General features: G+C 42.0%; 1 protein-coding gene across 3 annotated transcripts in view; it reads right to left on the minus strand.

Moving 5' to 3' along the window:
* The window catches only part of mast4 (microtubule associated serine/threonine kinase family member 4), a 170,129-nt gene extending 152,994 nt beyond the window's left edge, over nt 1-17,135 (minus strand). For 2 of the 3 annotated variants that reach the window (XM_029650571.2, XM_029650557.2), the window contains exon 1: nt 16,655-17,135. In XM_029650571.2, coding sequence (XP_029506431.2) covers nt 16,655-16,888 — 234 coding nt within the window. In that variant the 5' untranslated portion in view covers nt 16,889-17,135. The remainder of the gene's footprint in view (nt 1-16,654) is intronic. The other variant, XM_029650564.2, reaches the window with a different exon arrangement.
* Between the last annotated feature and the right edge of the window lie 216 nt (nt 17,136-17,351).

Below are 17,351 nucleotides of genomic sequence, written 5' to 3' on the forward strand. Positions count from 1 at the left end.
GACCTCTAATACAGTACCATTCAAAACTTGACACCTACTCATTCAAGGGTTTTTCTTTATTTGTACTTTTTTCTACAGTGTGGATTAATAGTGAAGACATCAAAAATATGAAGTAACATATGGAAACATGTAGTAGTAACCCAAAGGTGTGAAACAAATCAAAATATATATTTGAGATTCTTCAAAGTAGCCACCCTTTGCATTAATCGTCAGCTCTTGGCATTCTCTCAACCAGCTTCATGAGGGAGTCACCTGGAATGTATTTCAATTAACAGGTGTGCCCTCTTAAAAGTTAAACTTCTTTCTTTCTTAATGCATTTGAGCCAATCAGTTGTGTTGTGACAAGGTACACAGAAGAAGACAGCCCTATTTGGCAAAACACCAAGTCCATATTATGGCAAGAACAGCTCAAATAAGCAATGTGAAATGACAGTTAATTATTACTTTAAGACATTACAGAAAATGTCAAGAACATTGAAAGTCTCAAGTGCAGTCGCAAAAACCATCAACTACTATGATGAAACTGGCTCTCAATGAGGACCTCCACAGGAAAGGAAGACCCAGAGTTACCTCTGCTGCAGAGGACAAATTCATTAGAGATAACTGCACCTCAGATTGCAGCCCAAATAAATGCTTCGCAGAGCTCAAGTAACAGACACATCTCAACATCAACTGTTCAGAGGAGACTGCGTGAACCAGGCCTTCATGGTTGAATTGCTGCAAAGAAACCACTACTAAAGAACACGAATAAGAATTAGACTTGCTTGGGCCAAGAAAAACATGAGCAATGGACATTAGACTGGTGGAAATCTATACTTTGGTCTGATGAGTCCAAATTTGAGATTTTTGGTTCCAAACGCCATGTCTTTTTGAAACGCAGAGTAGGTGAACGGAGGATCTCCGCATGTGCGGTTCCCACCGTGAAGCATAAAGGTAGTGGTGTGATGGTACTTTGTTAGACACAATATCTGTGACTTCATTTTTTTTAAAGGCACATTAATTACCACAGCATTCTGCAGTGATACGCCATCCCATCTGGCTTGCACTTAGTGGGGCTATCAGTTGTTTTTCAACAAGACAATGACCCAAAATACACAGCCAGGCTGTGTAAGGGCTATCTGACCAAGAACGAGAGTGATGGAGTGCTGAATCAGATGACCTGGCCTCCACAATCACCTGACCTCAACCCAATTGAGATGGTTTGGGATGAGTTGGACCGCAGAGTGAAGGAAAAGCAGTAGGGATGCACGATATATCGGGGAACATATCAGAAGCGGACAATATTAGCTAAAAATGCCAGCATTGGTATCGGCCTGATGTCTAGTTTAACGCCGAAGTGCAAATCCGATGTCAAAGCTGACGTTCATACCTATATAACGTAGTAGGGCTAGGTGATATGGCCAAATTATTATATCACTGTATTTACATTTAAAAATGGACAGTATGACAGTATTTGTTTGTTTTTGAATAATAAAGTCCTACATTTGCTTTGAGTAGTGAGTGATCCTAGGGTGCTTTATGAGTAGTGTGTGATCCTAGGGTGCTTTATGAGTAGTGAGTGATCCCAGGGTGCTTTATGAGTAGTGAGTGATCCCAGGGTGCTTTATGAGTAGTGAGTGATCCCAGGGTGCTTTATGAGTAGTGAGTGATCCCAGGGTGCTTTATGAGTAGTGAGTGATCCTAGGGTGGCAACACATACATTCTAAGTGATTTCAATGAGTCTTTCTCCATTCTGATTTATACTGTTCAATTAAACCAAAACAAATTTCACACTCATTTCTGCATTTCCTGCATTCAATTGCAGTGGTGGAAATAGTACTCAATTGTCATACTTGAATAAAAGTTTTAACTCGTTAATAGAAAATTACTCAAGTAAAAATGAGTCACCCAGTAAAATACTACTTGAGTAAAAGTCTAAAAGCATTTGGTTTTAAATATATCAAAAGTCAAATATTAAATCATTTCAAATTCCTTATATTAAGCATGGCACCATTTTCTTTTTTTGATTTACGGATAGCCGGGGGCACACTCCAACACCCAGACATAATTTATAAACAAAGCATGTGTGTTTAGTGAGTCCTCCAGATCAGAGGCAGGATGTTCTCTTGACAAGTGAGTGAATTGGACCATTGTCCTGTCCTGCTAAGCATTCAAAATGTAACAAGTACTTTTAGGTGTCAGGGAAAATGTATGGAGTAAAGAGTACAGTATTTTCTTTAGGAATGTAGTGAAGTAAATGTAAAAGTTGTTCAAATAAAAATAGTAAAGTACAGATACATAAAAAACGACTCAAGTAGTACTTAAGTATTTTTACACACTGCCACATAGGGCTGCACAATATGGGCAAATAATCTAGGACAAATGTTTATTTTTAACCAAATGTTGCAATTGCGATTTGACTTGGGAATTAGAGCAAAACTATTGGAATCATGGAAATATAAATGACTATTCTAATTCTAGAGTTAGAATATAATAGTGGGCACTAAGGGTAGGAACTAAAGTGTTGAAGTGTTTCCTAGGGGATCCTATTAGTGATTGGCATTCCCGGCTCTTTTCAGTGAGCTGGCTCACCAAAAAGAGCCGTCTCTTTTGGGTCCCAAACGGCTCTTTGAAAAAAATAAGTTTCTTATTTTTCAAGTCAAACAGTTTGTGATAGTTTGACTATGATTGGTGTGAAAACAATTCTAATTCAATGATATAATACTCTACCTTAACCACAATGCATTTAAAAATGCATTGGTTTGTTATGAAAAAGAATGCTATTAAACATTTGCATTTAAAGTATAACTTTTTAATGTATATAAACAAAGTGAATATAAATCTAACCATTCAAAATGAATACAATCTGAACAGCATAATAGAATATTGCACCATAAAGAAAAATAACAATTTGCAAAACTGCAGCATCCCACAAATTGAAATAAATGTAAAAAAAGGAGGACGCTATTACACATGTGCATTTAAAGTAAAACTTTAATGTAAATAAAAAAGTGCATATAAATATAACAATTCAAAACTAATACAATCTGAACAATAATATAATATTGCAGCATATCAAAGAAAAATACATGTGCAAAACTTCAGCATCCTACTTAAAATATGAAACGGGTCCGTCTTTACTCTCTTCTTTATTGCCATATTATAACCAGCAACACTGACCATAGTTGCTTTTATGAGAGATTTGCATTCAGAAATGCAAGCTGCCTTTCGAGGGGCTGATGCGGTTTCTTCTCACAGTAATTTTTTGTCCCGTTTTTGAGAAGACCCTCTCAGAGGGAACAAATGTGGCCACTACACAGTACACTACTTTAGTAAACTGTGGGTAGACAGGGGTCTTGTTCTGACACCAGCTCAGAGGATCTGCACTTCTTTGGAGGGGCTCCTCCAAATAGGATCGGACCTCCATTATGGCATCTACTGAGGGATTCCTTCACGCTGCATCACCAGTTGCTCTCTCGTCAAACAGCATCCAAACAACAGATATTTGTGGCACTACGGCTGGTGCTTCTGCTCCATCTGAACCCTCTTCTTCCTATTGCCCTGGTGCCTGCTGACTGCTGGGGCTGTCCCTCCCTGCTGCTGAGGTTATTCTTTGAAGTGCCTCATCAATCGCTCTGGCATCACTGAAAAATAACTTCTTAAACCTTGGCTCAAGTGCAGCGGTTTCTGAGAGCGCGTGATTATATTCCATCATGTGGAACTGTCTGTCTATTGATCAACATAGGGTGCCCATCACCTCTGTGGTTACATTTGCTTCTCTCTGGCTGGCTGTAATTCGCTGCAGACCCTTACACAGGAGTATCATTTTTGAGGCTGTTACATAACTGAAAAGAGAGAACAGTAGCTTATTAGTACAGGTTCATGTTTTGTCTACTGATACTACATTCTCATATACATATATAATACTGGATTAAATAATGATGTATTAATAACTGATCTCCACAGTGACCTGCTCAAAGGGTTTCAGGACTCGGCACACCTCCTCCACCACTTCCCATTCCTCATGGGTCAGTGCATCAACAGGTGCATTGGCAATAGCCAGAGGAGAGATGATGGCATCCTGTGACTCAAGAAACCGCTTCAACATATAAAATGTTGAATTCCACCTTGTAGTGTAGTCTTGTTTAGGCCTCAGCTCAGGCATCCCCATCTGGCGTTGTGTACACTTTAGTTTTTCAGCACCTACTGTGCTCCTCCTATTCCACAGCTGCAAATCAAAGCAAATGTATTTATATAGCCCTTCTTACATCAGCTGATATCTCAAAGTGCTGTACAGAAACACAGCCTAAAACAGCAAGCAATGCAGGTGTAGAAGCACGGTGGCTAGGAAAAACTCCCTAGAAAGGCCAAAACCTAGGAAGAAACCTAGAGAAGACCAGGCTATGAGGGGTGGCCAGTCCTCTTCTGGCTGTGCCGGGTTTTAGATTATAACAGAACACGGCCAAAATGTTCAAATGATCATAAATGACCAGCATGGTCAAATAATAATGATCACAGTAGTTGTCGAGAACTCGACAGTTCTTCTGCCAAGTTCTCTGAGGTGTGTCTGTCGATGAACTCAAAGCAGTCCAGAAGACAGCTAGACATCGAAAAATCTTCAATGAAGTGACATGCAACCGACATGTAATAAGTGGTTACCCTTGATGTCCAGGAGTCAGTGGTACGGCAAACTGCAGTAGCTTTTTGGACTCTTTCCCCGCACTGAAGCCCATGTGCTTGCATACAGTTGTGGAATAAGTGATTTTGAAAGGGTTTTCTTGCTTAGAATTGTGTACATTGGATTTAGACTATTGTTATAATTTATAAAACCTCTGTCCTCCACGATCAAAAATGCCTGGAAATCAGTGTCAATCATTTTAGACAATGCAATATATCAGTCTACTCAATACCCAATATCTTTTTTTTCCCCCAACATCCTCCTCTGTTATCAGACTCCAAAATATCCACACAGTATTATTTTCCCTCTGGAATAGTGTTCAATACACATCGGTTGATAATAAATGTGGCTCAATTCACAGCTGTTTCATAGTCCCGCAATAAGAGCTACGGAGCTAATGTTCTCTGGGTGTCACTGAGTAGACTGATAACCCATGTCATTGATCCACAATCCATAGGTAAAGCTGTACAGTGAAATAAGTACTACCCCAATACAATTCTATACAGTGTGATTTCAACAAATTCATTAATTTGACAATTATTGTCTTTTGTTGATTTTATATTACATTCTAACCTCATTCAGCATGATCTATTAAATTATGGCACAATTCCACTATCTGTATTCATTTGCATTACTGCTAATGACAAACTTATTTTGAAGGCTAACCGCAAAGTCCACTATCGTGGCTAATACTTATTGTGTCTAGCTTCACATAGGTGGGTACAACCACCATTAATCAAATAACTGTTTTATGAATTAGGTGTCATCTAAAATAACTATCTACACTACTAACAAAAAGGGAACACTAAAATAACACATCCTAGATCTGAATGAATGAAATATTCTTATGAAATACTTTTCTCTTTACATAGTTGAATGTGCTGACAACAAAGTCACACAAAAATTATCAATGGAAATAAAATGTATCAACCCATGGAGGTCTGGATTTGGAGTCACACTCAAAATTAAAGTGGAAAACCACACTACAGGCTGATCCAACTTTGATGTAATGTCCTTAAAACAAGTCAAAATGAGGCTCAGTAGTGTGTGTGGCCTCCACGTGCCTGTATGACCTCCCTACAACGCCTGGGCATGCTCCTGGTGAGGTGGCGGATGGTCTCCTGGGGGATCTCCTCCCAGACCTGGACTAAAGCATCCGCCAACTCCTGGACAGTCTGTGGTGCAACGTGGCGTTGGTGGATTGAGCGAGACATGATGTCCCAGATGTGCTCAATTGGATTCAGGTCTGGGGAACGGGCGGGCCAGTCCATAGCATCAATGCCTTCCTCTTGCAGGAACTGCTGACACACTCCAGCCACATGAGGTCTAGCATTGTCTTGCATTAGGAGGAACCCAGGGCCAACCGCATCAGCATATGGTCTCACAAGGGGTCTGAGGATCTCATCTCGGTACCTAATGGCAGTCAGGCTACCTCTGGTGAGCACATGGAGGGCTGTGCAGCCCCCCAAAGAAATGCCACCCCACACCATGACTGACCCACTGCCAAACCGATCATGCTGGAGGATGTTGCAGGCAGCAGAACGTTCTCCACGGCGTCTCCAGACTCTGTCACGTCTGTCACGTGCTCAGTGTGAACCTGCTTTCATCTGTGAAGAGCACAGGGCGCCAGTGGCGAATTTGCCAATCTCGGTGTTCTCTGGCAAATGCCAAACATCCTGCACGCTGTGGACGTCGGGCCCTCATACCACCCTCATGGAGTCTGTTTCTGACCGTTTGAGCAGACACATGCACATCTGCTACTGGGTTGTTGCCCTCCTACGGCCTCCTCCACGTCTCCTGATGTACTGGCCTGTCTCCTGGTAGCGACTCCATGCTCTGGACACTACACTGACAGACACAGAAAACCTTCTTGCCACAGCTCGCATTGATGTGCCATCCTGGATGAGCTGCACTACCTGTGCCACTTGTGTGGATTGTAGACTCAGTCTCATGTTACCACTAGAGTGAAAGCACCGCCAGTGACCAAAACATCAGCCAGGAAGCATATGAACTGAGAAGTGGTCTGTGGTCACCACCTGCAGAACCACTCCTTTATTGGGGGTGTCTTGCTAATTGCCTATAATTTCCACCTGTTGTCTATTCCATTTGCACAACAGCATGTGAAATTTATTGTCAATCAGTGTTGCTTCCTAAGTGGACAGTTTCATTTCACAGAAGTGTGATTGACTTGGAGTTACATTGTTGTTTAAGTGTTCCCTTTATATTTTTGAGCAGTGTATATAGTTAGCTGGCTAACTAACTATATCTACTGAAACAGATTGTCGTTTTGCTATGTTTTGGGGGAAGAACATTGTTAGCATCCATGAGCTAGCTAGCTTTCTTTATGACCAGCACTGTAGGTGCGCGAGACAACTTTACCAGCATCATAGTATGCGTATCAATGAATCGTTGTGACATATGAAATACGAGTGATGGTGTAATAACTACGTAAACATTTTTATAAACAAGTTAAATTATTATTCTCAAATGATTGCCTCGCCTGGTTCACTACTTCTCTGATAGAGTTCAGTGTGTCAAATCGGAGGGCCTGTTGTCCGGACCTCTGACAGTCGCTATGGGTGTGCCACAGGGTTCAATTCTCGGGCCGACTCTTCTCTGTATACATCAATGATGTCGCTCTTGCTGCTGGTGATTCTTTGATCCACCTCTACACAGACGACACCATTCTGTATACATCTGGCCCTTCTTTTGGACACTTAACAAACCTCCAGACGAGCTTCAAAGCCATACAACTCTCGTTCGATGGCCTCCAACTGCTCTTAAATGCAAGTAAAACTAAATGCATGCTCTTCAACCGATCGCTGCCCGCACCTGCCTGCCCGTCCAGCATCACTACTCTGGACGGTTCTGACTTAGAATATGTGGACAACTACAAATACCTAGGTGTCTGGTTAGACTGTAAACTCTCCTTCCAGACTCACATTAAACATCTCCAATCCTAAACTAAATCTAGAATCAGCTTGCTATTTTGCAGCAAAGCATCCTTCACCCATGCTGCCAAACATACCCTCGTAAAACTGACCATCCTACCTATCCTCGACTTCGGCGATGTCATTTATAAAATAGCACTCTACTCAACAAATTGAATGCAGTCTATCACAGTGCCATCCGTTTTGTCACCAAAGCCAAATATACTACCCACCACTGCGACCTGCACGCTCTCGTTGGCTGGCCCTTGCTTCATACTCGTCGCCAAACCCACTGGCTCCTGGTAATCTACAAGTCTCTGCTAGGTAAAGCCCCGCCTTATCTCAGCTCATTGGTCACCATAGCAGCACCCACCCGTAGCACGCGCTCTAGCAGGTATATCTTATTAGTCAACCACAAAGCCAATTCCTCCTTTGGCCGCCTCTCCCTCCAGTTCTCTGCTGCCAAGGACTGGAATGAACTGCAAAAATCCCTGAAGCTGGAGACTCGGATCTACCTCACTAGCTGTCAGAGCAGCTCACAGATCACTGCACCTGTACATAGCCCTTCTGTAAATAGCCCATCCAACTACCTCATCCCCATACTGTATTTATCTTGCTCCTTCGCACCCCAGTATCTCTACTTGCACATTAATCTTCTGTACGTCTACCACTCCAGTGTTTAATTGCTATATTGTAATTACTTCGCCACCATGGCCTATTTATTGCCTTACCTGTTATCCTACCTCATTTGCACATGCTGTATATAGACTTTCAACTGTATTGTTGACTGTATGTTTTGTTTATTCCATGTATAACTCTGTGTTGTTGTATGTGTTGAACTGCTTTGCTTTATCTTGGCCAGGTCGCAGTTGCAAATGAGAACTTGTCTCAACTAGCCTACCTGGTTAAATAAAGGTGAAATAAAAATTGTGATGTGCAGTCATATTCAGGTCCTGATTGGCCAAATGATGTTTTTCGACACGTCAAATAGTGTTATTTGACGTGTATCTTTTTAGACGCAAAGACCCAAACGGCGTTCCATAGAAATCCTGGTTGAGAATGAAACAACTGAACAACGAAACAGCACAGTAATTAAGTGAAAGAAATAGGTTTTGATTATGTTTTTCCTGATAAATGGGGGCATATGCCAACAAAATAACTTTTTGGTCAGTGTGGTGTGTAAACTTTACTTAACAAGGTAAGTCAGTTAAGAACAAATTATTATTTACAGGTGACGTCCGGGTTTGGCCGGGGTAGGCCAACGCTGGGTCAATTGTGCGCCGCCCTATGGGACTCCCAATCACGTCCGGATTTGATACAGCCTGGATTTGAACCAGGGACTATAGTGACGCCTCTTGCACTGAGATGCAGTGCCTTAGACCGCTGCGTCCATGTGTGTCTGTTAACTATAACTGTACTAGAATGCTTAAAAATGTTAAATATCGGCATTGTTTTTTTGGGTCAAGGAACATATTGGATATTGGGATCGGCCAAAAATCTAATATTGGTGCGTCACTAAAAAGAAGCCAACAAGCACATGTGGGAACTCCTTCAAGAGTGTTGGAAAAGCATTCCTCATGAAGCTGGTTGAGAGAATGCCAAAAGTGTGCAAAGCTATCAAAGGCAAACGTTGGCTACTTTGAAGAATCTAAAATATATTCTGATTTGTTTAACACTTTTTTTGGTTATTTCATAGTGTGTCTTCACTATTATTCTACAATGTAGAAAATAGTACAAATAAAGGAAAACCCTTTAATGAGTAGCTGTTCAAACTTTTGACTGGTGCTGTAAATTCAATGCTACTGTCACAAAACTAGCATCAAGGTAAAAAAATAATAATAATCTGACACTTTACACGGATAATTCACAGTTATTGCTCTGTGCTGAAAGTACTATATCTTGAAAAACTTGAATGCTGACATGCTCATTTTTGGTGGATTAATAAACAAAAACACTAAGAGTTGAGTGAACTATACATTCAAGACTTCCACACACAGTGTGTACTTAGTGTATGTGCAACAGTTCAGTCATATGGTATTAATAACCGAGTAATAAAGAATACAACTCCAGTACATCTCCCTTCCTCAACCACCTGGGAGTCCACACAGTCCCGCTGGTAGTAGTGAGGAGGATATTCAGACCTCTTTTCTCAGGGTCTCCAGCACAACACACCACGTTCCTCACGACCTTGTCACCCAACATCTGTCTGACTCAACTCTCACCCCATTCCACTATTTGAAGCACACACACACACACACACACACAGGAGAGGGAGCAAAAGAGACACCCTCCTAAGAGGTCAGAGAGGTTTGGTCTGAAAAACAACATCAACACACAAGTTCAAGTCACACAAAACCAATGTCCCTTTGGGCAATAGGAATCCTCAAGAGAGGTTCCACTTCCAAATGGCCCCCTGTTCAGTTTGTAACCTCTGGTGCATTGACAGTGGAACTCCATGTCCTGTCTAGTAAGATCTTTAGCAGGCGTTGAACCCTTACACCCTTCTCCTTCTCAATGGGGATTCAGATTCCTGTGTTGACATTATCTAATGCTGAACAGAAACAGACCTTTTTCTATAGGGTTCGTATTCCTATCCAAACTGGCTTCAGTAGCCCCAAGACGCTATTTAAGATATATGTAACATCAATACCGACCCAGGAGTCAGACCCCGAAATGTGTCAGTTTTGTATGTTTAAACTTTTAAAATAGATAGGCTATTGTAGCGATGTGATACTTGGATATAGGGCTATGCCGGTAATATCCATGACATCATGACCTTCTACTTACTTAGAAATAAATTATCCTAACAAAGACGGTGAATACTAAATATAGTGAGGGACAGGAAAAACTAAGTAAAACGTGACTGCAGAAGGCCCACAGAGCTTAACTGAGAGTAGTTTACATCGACGTCAACAGTACATTCTCACTGCACAGGCCTATACAGTTACACACTGACATCACTTATCATGTAGTGACCAGGACATGTTTCCCGGGACAAGGCCTTATGTCTCCACCAGAATCCCGTTCATTAATTAGCCTACCAGTTCTATTCAGCTCACTCTTGACTTTGGCGTCTGGACAAAGGCTTTAACGAGTGTTTGTATACTGTCGCTAAAACAAATATGGATAGGCTTGCAAACTTGGCTAGCTACTTCTGTTGGTGCAGGTTAATAAAGGAAGCAGCATATGTTCAAAATAAATGGGTAAAGTCATATGAATGACAGGACTTCAGGCAAAACAAGTGTCCTCAAATGCTAGCAAGCTACAGTATGACTGGAAACCTTCTAGCTGGCTCTTTTATTACCTCCATTCTTCGCCTGAGGACAACGAATCATTAACTTTGTTTTGTATGACAAGACTTCTGTTGCGATAATCGGCACATCTGACTTTAGATTGAACGAAACCATAGGATGAGGGGAAAACAAGTCCACCCAAGTTATGCTCCATCTTGGCTTTATTAAACGTTTTTATTAAGCAATAAGGGATGTGGTATATGGTCATTATACCATAGCTAAGGGCTGTCCTTAAGCATGACTCGACGCGGCGTGCCTGGATACAGCCCTTAGTCATGGTATATTGGCCATATACTACAAACCCCTGAGGTGCCTTACTGTTATTATAAACTGGTTACCAACATAATTAGAGCCATAAAAATATAATGTTTTCAGATAATCAGCATTCAGGGCCCGAACTACCAAGTTTATAATATATATCATGCCTCAATCCAACACCAACACCCACATGATAAAGAGAATGAAAGAGAACAGACAGATACACATCTGAAATTCTCTTTACCCAGGTAGGTTGAAAAACAAAGTTAGACAGATCTTTTAACAGAACATCAAATTGAATGTGGATATCAAGCTGCGATTACATAACAAGGCATAAATAATTCAAAAAGCGCCGACATCTAGGTAGACCCCAAGCAGCAGATTAAAATTCAACTGCTGTAGTGTACTGTAGACAGTAAAAACACAGCTAGAGCCCACAGCCCACACAAAACAAGGGCTTGAGAATCACCACTAGCCACCAACCAAAACACTCCTGTCGGAACCAACTGATCCAATATAGTGTCTTACCCAGAGAGGTACAATATTATACATGTATTATTGGAGATAATACATGTTCTATTAATAGTGTGGTCTTACCTTAAAACCTTCAGAAGAAGGTAAATCACCTATGGTCCAATTCCGCCTTAGGGCCATGATCTTTGATAGTCTAATACCGTCCCTCTGCAATATCACTTTAAAAGTCTGCCATTGCAGCCAGTGTGTGAGGACTGTAGTGTGGACTAGAACTGGACCAGTGTTTGGATTGGATGAAAAGGCAGAAATTAAAGTTCCATCCTGTAATGACATCACCCCCCACCATAGAGAGCCAGAGGCGTTCTTAAACAGATTGACAGTTAATCCTCTTAACCATTCACTGACACTGGATGTGCCTTATGGACAACCCTGACTGGCTAGCTGCTAAAACAACGGGCTGGGTAATTACAGGCAGGCAGTAATGACATCACAACAAGGAGTTCATCAGTGTTTGGGGGGAAATGGATACAATTGGGACTGATGATGTACAGTGGGAGAGAGAGAGTGAGAACGATTATTAACTTGGTGTTCTGTACACAACAAATGTTAAGCTTTATCTCTAGTGTGAGAGAAAAGCTAAATCCTGCAATTTGATCCTCTTTCCCTCAGTTTCTTCCTTAATGGACATGTGTTTATGGTGAAATTCAAGAAAAGAATGCAGTTCAACCCCCCCAGACCATTACATAAGACGTATAAGGCAATGGAATAACAAATCAGGCACACCTTGGATGATGCACAACACTTGCTGTTCCTAGCCTCAATACAACATGATGAATATTCTGAAACTGGGTCCAGTCTCATTGTCAATTCATTACTTGAATATTACAATCACTTGGAAGTGCGACAGATTGGAGAAAAATGATGGACTTGGAAAGAGCTGTGTGATGGGCTACACTCCTCTCCTTAACCTTTCACAACTCATTAGAATCACAAAAGGAAAAACCACAACATGATTAGTGTACAAATAAGAATCAACACGTAGTCCATTTCTCTCACACAAGGGAAATCAGGCATACAGGGGGATTGAGGAGCAGAAAACAAGCTGTTCTGATCTGGAACGAGCCAACAGACATACAGGGGGATTGAGGAGCAGAAAACAAGCTGTTCTGATCTGGAACGAGCCAACAGACATACAGGGGGATTGAGGAGCAGAAAACAAGCTGTTCTGATCTGGAACGAGCCAACAGACATACAGGGGGATTGAGGAGCAGAAAACAAGCTGTTCTGATCTGGAACGAGCCAACAGACATACAGGGGGATTGAGGAGCAGAAAACAAGCTGTTCTGATCTGGAACGAGCCAACAGACATACAGGGGGATTGAGGAGCAGAAAACAAGCTGTTCTGATCTGGAACGAGCCAACAGACATGAAACAAACATGGCTGTTGTAAACACCCGGAAAACATTTCAGTACTAGTGTTGAAAGGAGGATACTTTCAGATGGCATTGTGATAGAGTTGACTAACACTGTGCTCATCTGGTATTGAAATTCAAAAGGTAAAAGCATCCTTTTCTCAATCATCCCACCAAGACGTTTCAAATCCTTCACTTCATTTCATTTTAGGACATTGTGTGAAATAGTCTGCACTATAATTGCAGAGGTCCGGGATCAGTTTTATTCCCATTCCTGTATTCCTGTTGTGAGTGACTACAAGGTCTGCCAAGTCCGCCCATATTTAATCAAATCAAAACATCTCCCTCCAAATGAGAAGTGGGTTTTCTTGACCAGGACTCTTTCCAACACAGTAGCCTCCTATTTCCTGGACCTTTCCTTATATGCCAAACATCAATTACTGTAGCCATATCTGGCCGGACCACCAGGCGCAGTTTACATGAGGTAAGTGTAGACAGAGACAGTCCTGCTAAGAAGATGCAGCTGGACTGATATAAACACAGAGTCCAATAAAGTTTGTGTTTCCTTTGTCATTCAGTAGTCTTTTTCCCCAAATAAAATAATGATTTTGGGGTACTGTAAAAACCTGCTACTACCAGTTAAGACGCCGATAGATGCTACCCATTTTTAGAATAAGAAGTGTGTCTGTGTATGTGTCCCTGTATGTGCATGCGTGAGCAGTTGTTAGTAAACAAAGAGTGCACAAACACCGCTAGAGCATGTGTTCCGTTTGAATAGAGGCCCTCAGTCCAACACAAAACCAGCCTGAGGAGATGACACAGATAAGCCACTCTTCCCAGAAGCCTTTCCCTCTTTAACCCCCTTAAGGGTATGACGTAAGTCACAGATCAGGGGTTAGGCTATGTCCCCAAAGGTGGTCACCTGACAGATTTAGAGGGGTCAAGGTGCATTGACGAGTTGAATTAGCCCTTGGTAGGAGTCACCCTTAAATACAGATCTACTATCAGACTACCCTACTCCCAATATAAGCCTTAGACATTAGGCAGGGAAAAAATATAACTGACCCTGAACCAGCGGTTAGGGGCCATTTCCACCTACACCTGTTTGATCGGAGGTCTGAGCAGCAAAAGATGGGTTTTAGAGGTGACTGATACGCAATATTCAAAATCTAATCCTATCTCCTACCCTACCTATCCTGTAGATCTTTAAGGATCATATGTTTAAGCAACATTGGCTTTACGTTGAGTTACAATTGGCAGGGTGTAAATTTTGCCATGTTGCTTAAACCTATCCAGTCATTTCAGATCTACAGGAGTACTTAACCCTTAAGTGGTGGGGCTAAAGATCGATTTGGAATTCAACAGTAGTTTTGTCCAGCCAATGAGTGAATGGTGACTCAGACAAGTGTTTGTTGCAGATCCTGAACACACCCCCTGGTTAGAATCAGCAAGGTTAAACTCTAAACCAATTGAGCTGTTCAGAACCAGTGAAACCAGTCTGAACTGGGAAGGCAATCCAATTAGGCTATTTAAAAGAGATTTGTCGGCCTAATTCACTTCGTTCTCAGTAGCATCATTGCCAGGCGAGCCTCAGGCAAAGAGTATTTTCTATTTCCTCAAACAATGCACATCTTAGGAGTTTAATGTCTAACTCTTACCTAATGGTTGTCAATCAATATATAGAGAGGGCTTATTTTTCATACACACTAGTGCCGGGACAATACCAGTATCGTAATATTTAATAACCTGAGGTATATAAAATATTGCTTGGAAAATAAATAAATGTTTCCAACATTTGGACTGTTTTCTTAAAGAAGTTTAATCCACCTTGTGTTTTGTTTCCTTAACATTATACTAATGAGTATCATCCCAACCTTAGCACTCACACACAAGGCTACAGATTTATGTTTAAAGTCTCAGGGGGTGCTCTTCCCTTCGACAAAGCCTGGATATATTTACCCAAAACACTTCAACACCAAAGGATAACCTGGGAACGTCAAACAATAACTTCTCTCTACGACAACAAAGCAAAGCAGTGGATATTCAGAATGTAGGCTATTGCATATGCTCAGCTGTTGAGGACCTTGTGCATATTGCGTATTGAGCATGGCTGGCGAGTGAGCAGAATTGAATGGAAGAATCTCCGTGTTGTGAATATGAATTGTCCTTTCAGTACATAGTCCATATCCCCAGCCGACTTCATGCTGACATTTTTCCCAAAGCTGAGCCATGTCATAAACAGTAATCATTAGGGATGCTTTGCAGGTTGCTATGAAAAAAAGACTGAAACATGAAGTAGCCTTTGTTATCACACAACACACCAGGAACTGGCGAGAGATCAATTTGCCCTAACTAATTGTCTTGGGGACTTCCAATATCCCCCTGACAGCTAACCATATGAATCAATCAGCCTACTGTGTCACAATAAGGCTACAGGGAGTATCACTAATCAAAAAAATAATTTAAAATGACAAAACTGTGGACAGCTCGGCATAAACGTAAAATGAGACACTAAATGGCCAAAAGTAGGTGGACAGTCCTTAAAATTAGTGGATTTGGCTATTTCAGCTACTCCTGTTGCTAAAAAATCAAGCACACAGTCATCCAATCTCCATAGACAAACATTGGCAGTAGAATGGCCTTACTGAAGAGCTCAGTGACCTTCAACATGGCACCGTCATAGGATGCCTCCTTTCCAACAAGTCAGTTCGTCAAATATCTGCCTTTCTAGAGCTGCCCCGGTCAATTGTAAGTGGTAGGCCACATAAGCGCACAGAATGGGACCGTGTCTAAAAATTGTCTGTGCTCGGTTGCAACACTCACTCCCTAGTTCCAAGCTGCCTCGAAGCAAAGTAAGCACAATAACTGTTTGTTGGGAGCTTCATGAAATGGATTTCCATGTCCGACCAGCGGCACACAAGCCTAAGATCACCATGTGCAACACCAAGCGTTGGTTGGAGTGGTGTAAAGCTCATTGCCATTGGACTCTGGAGCAGTGGTTCCCAACCAGGGGTACAACAACTTTGTGGCAACAGTTTGGGGTAGGCCCTTTCCTGTTTCAGCATGACAATAACCCAGTGCACAAAGCGAAGTCCATACAAAAATGGTTTAAGATCGATGTGAAAGAACTTGACTGGCCTGCACAGAGCCCTGACCTCAACCCCATCAAACTTCTCGGGAAGAATTGGAACTGAGACTGCAAGCCAGGCCTAATCGCCCAACATCAGTGCCCAACCTCACTAATGTTCTTGTGGATGAATGGAAGCAAGTCCCCGCAGTGATGTTCCAACATGTAGTGGAAAGCCTTCCCAGAAGAATGGATGCTGACTAACTCCATATTAATGCCCATGAATTTGTAATAAGATGTTCGACAAGCAGGTGTCCACATACTTTGTCATGTAATGTAATGTAGTCTAAATAATATTTTAGCAGAATATTAAGCAACTTGATTTCGTATTTCCCACATCAGTGCACATACGCAGCAAGGCATGGTTATCAATTGCGAAGGCAGGCAGGCAGGCACGCACACACACACTCTCTTGCCCTTCAAGCCACTTCACCCAAAACCATTGACATTATATAGGCTAATTTAAACGTTTAATGGGTCAATTACACGTTCGCACTCTTTACCATTTCGTCGTCTCCTTCTTCCCCATATTCTTTATTCCCCGTTTCCACCTCGTCGTCTGCCACACTCTTTTCTTCTTTCCCTTCTGCTTTTATAGTTTCGAAGTCTGAAGCGTGTTGGCCGTTGAAATCGTCATTTTGGTGCTCTTCTTGTATGCCTTCTCCCTCTGACAAGGTTTCAGACCCTGAAGAGGACTGGCTCCCGCTGTCGTTTCCAAACAAGTGCTGTTCCTCCATAATGTTTAAATGTAGTCTACAGACACCTATCACGCCAGCATGTCAAAGTCACCGCGTAGGCTAATGTCTACCTGCACACCTGTCCTTTGAAGTCATGTTGAGGATTGAATGCACGGTGTTGCACGGACACGGTTGGAAAGTTCCATTCAGTGAGGTCCAGGGGCTACGACACAGCCGTCTGTCTCATCGTTGGCTGAGTGCAATCTGTCTGGCAAAAAGCGCCTGGAATTGGATTCATTTCATAACTCCGCCTACCAAAACATGGGAACTGACCCGCTGTGCGCCTCTTGCATTGGCCCCGATGTGTAATACTCAATCAAATGAAAGAGACTTTTGTGAGTTTTGCTCCTGTTGACACGCAGACATGAACTTGGCCACATTTTAGCAGCGGACCGTTCTTGCAAGGGTAGTACCTGACCACTCTGTAGGGCCTATTATGACCTCTCCCAAGGGTCTCAACATT

Source organism: Oncorhynchus nerka, linkage group LG4 (assembly GCF_034236695.1).
Source record: "Oncorhynchus nerka isolate Pitt River linkage group LG4, Oner_Uvic_2.0, whole genome shotgun sequence".
Classification (NCBI taxonomy): Eukaryota; Metazoa; Chordata; class Actinopteri; order Salmoniformes; family Salmonidae; genus Oncorhynchus; species Oncorhynchus nerka.